Here is a 10,440-nt window from a genome sequence, read left to right as displayed (position 1 = left end):
CCTCACCAATATACAGTATTATTGTGTACATTAATTGTATACAATTAGTGTAGATTGATTGTTAATAACGGACGTTATATATGCGGCGAGCATTTTAGTCCTCAGGAGTGGTAACGGTCATTATGAATGTCTACAGACAGCAATCAATATTTATAAGCAAGTTATATATTGCGTCGGGATGCAGCAGCCAGGATACAGAAAGACCGAATTACTTATATATATGTATTTAATCAAAACCGAATATTACAAGTTTTGGATGAAATCTAACCTAAATTATAATTAACTATCCTAAGTGACTTGCTGGGGCAATGTTAGCGCCCAGAGTGGATTCCCACGTTCGGGACTATACGATGGAAACATGGTGCAGGATCGAAGACTTCTTCATTATTTTGTTTAAGGCGAATGCCTTACTATGGTAGTTAAGGCCAATATATAACAAGCAGGTGGGCTACATACTCATCTGCGACTTCAATATTATAGACTTCCTTCCAGATTATTTTTTAACTTAATAAATTTAAAAATGTTTCTTTCTTAAACTTCTATGTTAAATACTGTAGATTAGTAAAGATTACTCATTCCTTACAAGAAAATGTAACCAGTTTTTACAATTGAAATTGTCACTGTCATCTATTTTCGTGTTTGAAAAATATTAAAATAATGTAGTTTTTAGATCATTTACGAATGAAACGATATTTCTCCGCACTTTTTCTTCGATTTCGTGTTTTTGTACGTCTTAACTGGACATGTTCGCATTGTTACTCGTAAATTACACCATGACAGCCATTAAACGGCTGACACATTTGTCAGCCATTTCAACCATTTAATGCCTTCCTTCAATTACAGGGTGGTGAGATATCTATACTTATGTATGTTAAATGCAAAAAGATGACGTTATTATAATTTTGAGATTTTTCGACTCTGGTGTATTAATTGAGTGTCTGTTTATGAATTTGCTAGTCCAGTATGATACTACGAGTAAATTAAGTTTTACCTTCCAAATACAACTCCTTAATTTACTGCATATTTTTTCAATCTAGACACATTTGCTGGAAAGAGTTTTATTAAAAAGAAAAAGTCAGTTGGTTTTATTTTTAAAGTATTTATTTATTTTTGAAGAATTGATGAATTTTACTTTTGCATCACGATCCAGATGTTTGGAACCTCCGATCGATGTCTTATTGTCCTGTGAAAATTGAAAATAATTTACAATAGAGTAATTGACAAGTTTGTTTAGTCAATTAAGCTATGCTGTGTGTGTGTGTGTGTGTCTGTTAGATGAATAATTAAAAAGTTTGGGAGGCCGTGGTTGGTTCAAATCCGGGGATACTTCGGCAGAATTAATTATCGCAATTTGTAACACACAAAAACATCGTAAAGGAATTCACGAGCCTAAAATTTCTAAAAATGAAGTTATTTTAAAACAAAATGTGTCTGTCTACTCAATGCTAACTTGGCTACCGCAGTGGTATTCCTCAAGTCCTGGCCAATCTGAAAGGGAATTCTGACCCAGCAGCACTCGTAAAAGTGTACTTAGATGAGTAAAATACATATATTGTTCACTCCTAACTCCACAATTCAGAAAATTGTTTTTTTGCGTAAACAAAGTGTTGCCACGTCTCCGTTCTAAAATGTCTGTAAAATGTTTGAAATACCTATCTATTTATTACGTAAATTACGTAGTATTAGTTATTTATACGTAATTTTTTTGTAAAAATGTTTTTTATTTCTCAAGAATTAAAAAAATAAATGACAAAATCATCCACTTGTGGCTTCATTCAATTTCAAAGCGGTGAAGTAGGTATCTTTCTATTTTATTTATTAAAGATTTTATCACACAATCTCGCCAACTACAGTTATTAGGCGAAACGTACCTTGGACATCAGATGGAATTTCTTCTTCGCAAAGCAAGCTGTCAGGGTCCTTCTCGCAGAAGAAAGGATGGGGCGTATCGCACCGGCTGTCGTCCAGCCCGGCCGAGAGGTCCACACCGCCGCACACAAACTTCGTGACCTTGTCGTTGGGCTCGTCCTTCGCAAACTTGGCATATCCAGCTTCTTTTAACGTACGACCTGAAAATATTTATAACGCGAACGTAATATTGTGTCCAAATCTATGAATGTATTGTATGAATCATTGATATATACAAGATTGCTCGGTTAAAGGTTTATATAGGAATTGCTCGTTTAAAGATATTAGATAATTATATTTCATCCATATGTCTTATTTTTGAACTGTTCATAGTTCGAACCGCTGTAGGTATATCTGCCTATCTACTGTAACAGCAGTGTTAAGCGCTATATCCTGAGTACGTACAAAGGCTGTTATGACTAGAAGGTATCAACACACATAAAACGCACTAAAAACCTGTCTTCTGCCACTTGACATATGAACCCAATAATTCTTCTAAATTAAAAAAATATATAACCAAAAATTTGGGTGATCCAACGACACCTAGTTTATTAAAATCAGTCGAGTTGTTTAGATTGTAGGAAGTGCGAAGGAGTACATACGCACGCTCGAAAAACATTACCCTCTGCAGTCGAGTACACAACAATCCATAATTCGAAAAAAGTGTCAATTTAATAATGTTTTTTTTATCTAACCTATTTTATCCTCGAGTTTTTCGTTACCCTTATAGGACATCCTGTATAAATTTTGTATCAAATAAAGAATATATTATGGTAGAATAATACAGAATAGATAAGTATTATCTATATAATTGAACGAAACATATTGGAGATAGTGGTTAAGAAACTGGGCCTCTCCATTGAGGGGTCAGAGGTTCAAATCCCAGGCACGCACCTCTGATTTTTGAAAGTTATATGCGTATTAGAAATTCATTATTACTTGCTAAACGGTGGAGAAACATCGTGAGGAAACCTGCATACCTGAGAGATTTATAAAAAAAATCTCAAAGGTATGTGAAGTCTACCAATACACACTTGGCCAGAGCGGTGGACTATTGCCTCATCCATTATGAGAGCAGCATCATGAGAGGACACCCGTGTCCAGCAGTGGGACAGTAATGGATTGCTGACGATGATATTGGAGATAAGGCATGAGTTTCACTTACCATCTACGGTGCGATACTCTCCCATTTCGCCCCAGTTGTTGAATCCAACCCAAGCATGACTATCTGAGTAAATGTTTACATATGAATTGCGTGGGTGCTTCGCGAATAGTTCTTTAATAACCTGGTAATCGAGAAAAAAAACATGTGTATAAGTAGCACGAGATCATACTCGTAATTGTATCTTTATAACCAAACTAAGTGCTAAGAATCTCCGGCAGAGATCGGGCTACCATAAACGACGACTGCTGCACCTGGCAACATATAACACCAGGACTCTGAGGAACGATGAGAAGATATATGAGCTGGAAGAAGAGATAGGCAAGTTAAACTGGAGTATTATAGGGTTGTCGGAAGTCCGAAGACAGGGGGAGGACTCGACGATCCTAAAATCCGGTAACTTACTCTATCACCGGGAGGGCGAACATCTGTCCCAAGGTGGTGTCGGGTTTATCGTCAACAAGTCCCTCGTCAACAACATAGTGGAGATCAAGAGTGTGTCGCCAAGGGTAGCATACCTTATACTCAGAGTATCTAAAAGATACTCGCTGAAGGTCATACAGGTATATGCGCCGACATCGACACACTCCGACGACGAGGTTGAGGTTATGTATGAGGACATATCAAAAGCCATACATACCTCAAAATCGTACTTCACGGTTGTGATGGGGGACTTCAATGCAAAACTAGGTGTCCAATATGGCGATGAGTCGAAGGTGGGGCCTTTTGGATTTGGTCATCGGAACCATCGAGGCCACTTGCTGGCTAACTTTTTGGAAAAGGAAGGACTCTATATGATGAACTCCTTTTTCAGGAAGAAGCCCCAGAGGAAGTGGACCTGGATGAGTCCCGATGGTACTACCAAAAACGAGATTGACTTCATACTGGCGGACAAACGGCATATATTTAACGATGTCTCTGTGATCAATAGGCTTAAAACCGGAAGCGATCACCGGATGGTTAGAGGCACGTTAAATATCCAAGTCAAGCTGGAACGGTCCCGCCTTATAAAGTCGATACTTCGTCCAACACCTTGCCAGGTCCAGGGCTCTGAAGACTTTCGACTCGAGCTCGATAATCGTCTGCGATGCCTAGAACATTGCGTAGATGTTGACGATATCAACACCAAGTTGGTAGAAACTGTCCGTGAGGTGGGGTCGAAGTATTACCAGACCGCCTCCAAAAGAACAACTCAAAGGCTCTCAGCCCATACACTCGGACTTATGGCAGAGCGGCGGGCAATGTGTGTGCAGTCTCCGGCTTCACTGTCTAAGTACAGGCGGCTCAACGCACAGATCTTTAATAGAATGCGACACGACTTGCGCCTCTCTAATGCTATTCGCATTAAAGAGTGCATTGAGCGGAATAAAGGCTCCAAAGTCTTCGCAAGGGATCTGCGTGTTGGGCAAAGCTTGCTGACGCAGCTGAGGACGGATGCCGGCACCACAGTTGCCACGAGGCCTGAAGTTCTGAGAGAAATTGAGAAGTTCTACGGACAGTTATATACCACTTCGTGTGCGCCTCTACGACCTGTCTTTGACAAGCGAGCCACGCTAACCCGGCACTATACCGAAGATATCCCGGACGTCAGCCTTTACGAGATAAGAATGGCCCTCAAACAGCTCAAAAACAACCGAGCACCTGGCGAAGACGGAATAACAACGGAACTGCTAAAAGCAGGTGGCAAACCGATTCTAATAGCACTCCAACAGCTATTCGATTCCGTCATTAGCCAGGGTATAGCACCGGAGGCGTGGAGCAAAAGCGTGGTGGTACTGTTCTTCAAAAAAGGCGATTCGTCTTTGTTGAAGAACTACAGGCCCATTGCGCTTTTGAGCCATGTCTACAAAGTGTTCTCGAGGGTCATCTACAATCGAATAGCTCGCAGGCTCGACGACTTCCAGCCTCCCGAACAAGCCGGCTTTCGAAAAGGCTTTAGCACCATGGACCACATACACACGCTGCGGCAGGTGGTACAGAAGTCCGAGGAGTACAACCTGCCGTTGTGCGTGGCTTATGTGGACTATGAGAAAGCCTTCGATTCTATCGAGACGTGGGCGGTATTGGAGTCACTCCAGAGGTGCCAGATCGACTATCGATACATCGAAGTGTTGAAGTGTATGTATAAGGCAGCCTCAATGACGATCCGATTACACGACAGAAGTACGAACCCCATCCAAGTGCAGCGAGGTGTGAGACAGGGTGACGTATTGTCTCCAAAACTGTTTACCGCTGCACTGGAGGACGTGTTCAAACTGATGGAGTGGAAAGGATTCGGCATCAACATCGATGGCGAATATATCACTCACCTTCGATTCGTAGACGATATCGTCATCATGGCGGAGTCGCTGGAGGACCTCAATACCATGCTCAATGACCTCTGTGGCGCCTCTCAACGGGTAGGTCTTAAGATGAACATGGACAAGACGAAGATCATGTCTAACGTCCATGTCACACCCATACCGGTCGTTGTAGATGGCGTCACACTCGAAGTTGTTGACGAATACGTTTACCTGGGACAGATAATCCAGATGGGTAAGTCCAACTTCGAGAAAGAGGTCACTCGTAGAATCCGACTCGGTTGGGCAGCGTTCGGGAAATTGCGTGACATCTTCTCATCCAAGATACCTCAGAGCCTGAAGTCGAAGATGTTCGAGCAGTGTGTGTTGCCAGTGATGACGTACGGTGCCGAGACGTGGTCTTTCACTGTGAGCCTTATACGAAGACTCAAAGTCGCTCAGCGAGCTATGGAGAGAGCTATGCTCGGTATTTCCCTACGCGACAGAATTCGCAACGAGGAAATCCGTAGGCGAACGAAAGTTACCGACATAGCTCTCAAAATAAGCAAGCTGAAGTGGCAATGGGCTGGCCACATAGTTCGTAGGACCGATAACCGGTGGGGTCGGAAGGTCCTCGAATGGAGACCACGTCTCGGCAAAAGGAGTACAGGACGCCCCCCGACCAGGTGGACTGACGACCTGAAGCGGACGGCGGGTAACCGCTGGATGCAGACGGCCCAAGACCGGTCGGAGTGGCGCAGACTAGGGGAGGCCTATGTCCAGCAGTGGACCAGTAAAGGCTGATGGATGGATGGATGGAACCAAACTAACTTTGGTCTGTCGGTTAATTTTATATTCATACACAGAATGCAGAATGAAACTGCGAACATAAAACATTTTATGTTCGCAGTTCAAAATCTTATTATCTTTTGTTTTTTTTTTATGATATAGCAGTAGCAGACGAGCATGCAGTCCATCTGATGGTAAGTGGCTACTCCCATGGACATCTGTAATCAACCCTAGATTATTTGGATTAGATATTCCTACCTGGTGTCGGCCACAGATGCACCCCTACCCCTGAGGACTAAGCTGGAACGTCTCGGAAAATTATGTCTCACTTATCACATCCTTCAAACCAGAACACAGCAGCGCATAGCGCTGCTCTTATGAGGCAGTACGTGTCTTTTAACACACCCCACTTCCTAACCACCATTGATGGAATCATACCTGAGCTTCAGTATCACTGTTGATGATGACCAGGTGAGCTCCCTCAGCGACGCAGGCCATGTGCGCCCGTTGCCAGGCGCGAGGCACGGAGTGGAATTTGTAACAGCTGCCTGTGCGATTCTCGAAGTTGTATTCTGAAAAAATAAGGAAAGGATGATACTCGTAGCAGCCAGAAAAAGTGTTATATCATCAACCCATTCCTGTCGCCAGCCGATCGTGTTATGCGGGCAGCTGAACCCGTGCAGATGTGCAGAAATACAGAGTGAGAGAGATACACTCTTTTATGGGAACTTTGCTAGTAGCTTTAGCTGCTGTGTTCTGATTTAAAGAGTATGTGAATGTAAAGATAGGCGCCCCATTTTGGTGCTCAGAGATAGCGTCGCATCGGTGACCGATCTCAAGCAACAAATGCACGCGGGAGAACCCTTTGTGAGGCACCACCGCCACACCTATTTCTCCCTAATAACAGCAATGTTAAGTCCTGTTGTGATCCGCTTTATAAGTGTCGAAAGGTAAGAGGTACCGAGGTCCAACTTAGTCCTCCAGGGTAGTTGTGGCTAGCCGCAGCTACAAATCTAATCTGATCTAGGGTTGATCACACACGTCTACGGGCGGTAGCCACTTACCATCTGATGACTGCAATCTCGTTTGCTACCTCTACATTATTAAAAATATGCTCATGGGCGGTAGTGAAGACTTTCTTTGGGTAAACTGTATGCCCGTTTGCTACTTCTATTTCATAAAATATCTTTGTGTGAGTCATATCACAACTTCTCAAAACTTTCATTATGGCTTACCTCTGTCAATGGTACCACACTCATTGAGTCGCACGCTCCTGGGAGCCTTCTTGTAGCAGATGTACGGGAATGTGTGGTTGCAATGAACGTCAGCGAAGCTGCCATCGTCGAGGACTGCGATGCATTGTTCATTGTTGTCGCAGTTATCGGGCTCGCCTGCTGCCCACTCATGGTGGATTCTCCATAACGGCGTACCTGAACGGAATCGGTCGATATACGCCTTTAATTAATAATCGATCTATCCAATTATCATCCAATTATTATCCAATGATCGAAATTTGACAATAGCTGTGTGGCCATATAGATATATTAATTATAGTTTTGTAAATTGGTTACAATCTTCATACCATACCGTATGGGACCGTAGAGCTACACGTGCTTTAGTTAAGTCTTAAGTTATGTCAAGCAATAAGTTAGTAAATAGACATTGTATAGTTTACCTTCGATGGAGACGAAGTCTGTTTTGGAGACAGCATGGATTCCAGTGAGAATCGGGAGATTGGAGCGTAACTCTTTACTAATGAGGATCTTCATGGCCAGACGTAAACCATTGTTTAATGGAGATGCCAAGACGCCGCCTGTTGGTTACAATGACGGTAAGTTGAGACTAAAATTAAATCAAAATAATAATACTCATTGATTACTGAAGTGGTACAATTTGAGACGTGCTATAATCATAAATAGGCAGTATAATACGATCGGGAAGGCGCTATCGCTACATCAATTTCTAGCGCCAATCAGTATCAAAACAAAAAATCTCCTTGAATTTAGACGAATCCAATGACACCTCATATCTTTAATTCCGTCAAACCAAATGGACTGTAGGGCGTCAAATAATGAGACTTATAGAAGAACATCAACCTCCAAGTTGGGAAAAAATAAACAAGCTCTTTCATAAAATAATTATCTGAGGTAGCAACGCGTCTATAGTTATGTAAGACTCCTATTAGGTTATGTAAAACTATTTGAGTTAGATTGTAGATACCTATAAAAACAAGGAAGAATTGGTATCACCTTATTTTAAACCAATTGGATACAAATGTCAGACATAATATGAGTTGTCCCTGTAGTTTCGGGACCAGAATAAGTCTACGGTATCCTCTGCCTAACCGCCCGGCCAGCGAGCCCGAGAAAAACGATGGTACGTGTGACCGCAATCCGTCGTACGCTCCAAAAAGAGTGGCGAGCTTTATGGTCATGTGGGCGGAGCTCGACGGGACAACGCGCTAAGAGGACTGCGGTTGCGTTTTAGAGATCCCGGATTCCTCTATGCAGAGCCGAGGACGGTCACCGGGTGGATTTAGTGCGGTAAAAATCCCACGTCGTCGCTTCCATGGTGTCAGGTACCTTTTTAAGGTTTCCCCCTCAACAAAAAAAGACATGAGTGGCATTACCTTCAAAATCACACTGAAACCTGGCTTCCTGGAAGTTCGCAGGGATATTGTGTAACTTCAGCCACCCTTCGGCTTCAGGATAATATGTGTAGTCACATCGGTATCTCATGGCATCTGCAACATTGTCGCCTATATTACAATATATTGTATTTTTACTTATCTTTAAATGTTAATTAATTGTCAATCTTCGTGGCATAATGTTTCTCATATCAGTACGTATTAGGAAAAGATTTAGAAAAGCAGTTTAGAGTTTTATTTGTTAAAAACCTTGTAAGAATAGTGTTATTTTGATTAATCATATAATTTGAAGGTTTTTGTTCGACACCGGGGACACCGCCCCACCGTCATATTTATTTCTGCTTTATGACAGCGGTGTTAAGTATTGGTGTGTTCCGCTTTCAATAGTGTATTAGTAAAAGACATACTTATCCGAGGCGTTCCCACTTAGACCTCAGGGGTAGCAACCCATCTGTGGCCTAACTACTCGAAATCTTATCAAAATCGAAATCATCATCAATTTTTTTTTATTCAAAATAGGTTCTTTACAGAGCACTTTTTGAATGTCAGTACAACTACCACCACTTCACAAGGTGTTTCGTTATGCAGAAGAAGCGGCGAAAGAAACTCCATAACACACATCTTTTAAAAAAAATGTTTTTTACGATGTTAAACTTAGCCTTATGTTACATGAGGACCTGGAACTACGAGTACTTCAGACCACACCGTTTTGTCAGTCACTTACAATCACTTAATCACTTAGTTTATAGTACGGTTTTTTACATAGCGATCGTTTGAACATGTTTAAACTTTTTTCTGTGAGATTCAAAATATGGTCGGGTATTTTATGGAGTCTGGAGTTGAAAACTATGTCTATGAGCGGCAGTAGTCCCTTACAATCAGGTAGCAACTTACGAGCATGCAATCATGCTACTTTAAAAATATATGTATGCAAAATAAAAGTAAAGTAATGATTGTTTAAAGATAAAAAACTACTTACTCAGCGAAGCCACTATGCACAAGAATATTATACAGCTAATTTTACTCATTATTACGTGTATATATCGCTTTCAGCACTGGTTAAAACTTTTATTAGCGCGTCTTAATATATAGTGTTTAAGAACTGATTAATATAATGTATAATGTGACGTCACTACTAAATACGACGCGAATAGTATAATTTAGTATCGACGTAACGAAAACTTCATTGCGATATTTCGTGGTGGTTTTAAATAAAGGCATGAGTCCTTTGAGGTGTGCAAAATAAAAAACATCTGTTGTACTAATGTAATTTCAACCGACTTCGAAAAGGAAGAAAGGGTGTGTATTCGGCTGTATTAGAAGGTGGTAGAACCCTTTGTGGTTCGACTCAAGTGGCACCAGCGCTACATCTATTGCTGCCTAATAACAGCATTGTTAAGCGCTGCTCTGTTCAGGTTTGAAGGGTGTGGTGTTTGGTAAGAAGACATACTTTTCCGAGTCGTTCCCCTTTTGTCCCCAGGAATAGCGGCATATCCATGGCCGACCTCAAGTACGTATATGTAATCCAATCTGTGGTTGATTACAGATGTCCATGGGCGGCAGTAGCCACTTACCAACAGGTGGACTGCAAGAGCATCTGAATTGGTAGTCTTCACATACCTTTGATAACATTTTTGTTTTTACAGACCTTTTAG

General features: G+C 41.7%; 1 protein-coding gene across 1 annotated transcript; it reads right to left on the bottom strand.

The window, feature by feature from the left end:
- Positions 1 to 1,118: 1,118 nt before the first annotated feature.
- LOC140744568 (macrophage mannose receptor 1-like) lies at positions 1,119 to 9,897 on the bottom strand. The gene is made up of 8 exons (XM_073076213.1): positions 9,765 to 9,897; positions 8,768 to 8,881; positions 7,814 to 7,951; positions 7,374 to 7,568; positions 6,577 to 6,710; positions 3,074 to 3,194; positions 1,872 to 2,069; positions 1,119 to 1,183 (listed from the first exon to the last, which is right to left on the bottom strand). The coding sequence occupies exons 1-8, from the start codon at positions 9,811 to 9,813 to the stop codon at positions 1,176 to 1,178; spliced, it is 957 nt and encodes a 318-aa protein (XP_072932314.1). The 5' UTR covers positions 9,814 to 9,897; the 3' UTR covers positions 1,119 to 1,175.
- Positions 9,898 to 10,440: the final 543 nt, after the last annotated feature.

The sequence above is a fragment of the Epargyreus clarus genome, unplaced genomic scaffold (genome assembly GCF_041222505.1).
Source record: "Epargyreus clarus isolate Ecla_fem2 unplaced genomic scaffold, WU_Ecla_fem_2.2 ptg000008l, whole genome shotgun sequence".
NCBI lineage: Eukaryota > Metazoa > Arthropoda > Insecta > Lepidoptera > Hesperiidae > Epargyreus > Epargyreus clarus.
The sequence above is the reverse complement of the archived record's forward strand: the minus strand, read 5'-3'. Positions and strand labels throughout refer to the sequence as shown.

Coding starts and splice junctions, on each gene's coding strand:
- LOC140744568 (XM_073076213.1), bottom strand. CDS start 9,813: ATGAGTAAAATTAGCTGTATAATATTCTTGTGCATAGTGGCTTCGCTG. Junction 7,569..7,813: donor AGACTTCGTCTCCATCGAAG/GTAAACTATACA, acceptor GATTCCGTTCAG/GTACGCCGTTATGGAGAATC. Junction 6,711..7,373: donor GTGTGGTACCATTGACAGAG/GTAAGCCATAAT, acceptor TTATTTTTTCAG/AATACAACTTCGAGAATCGC.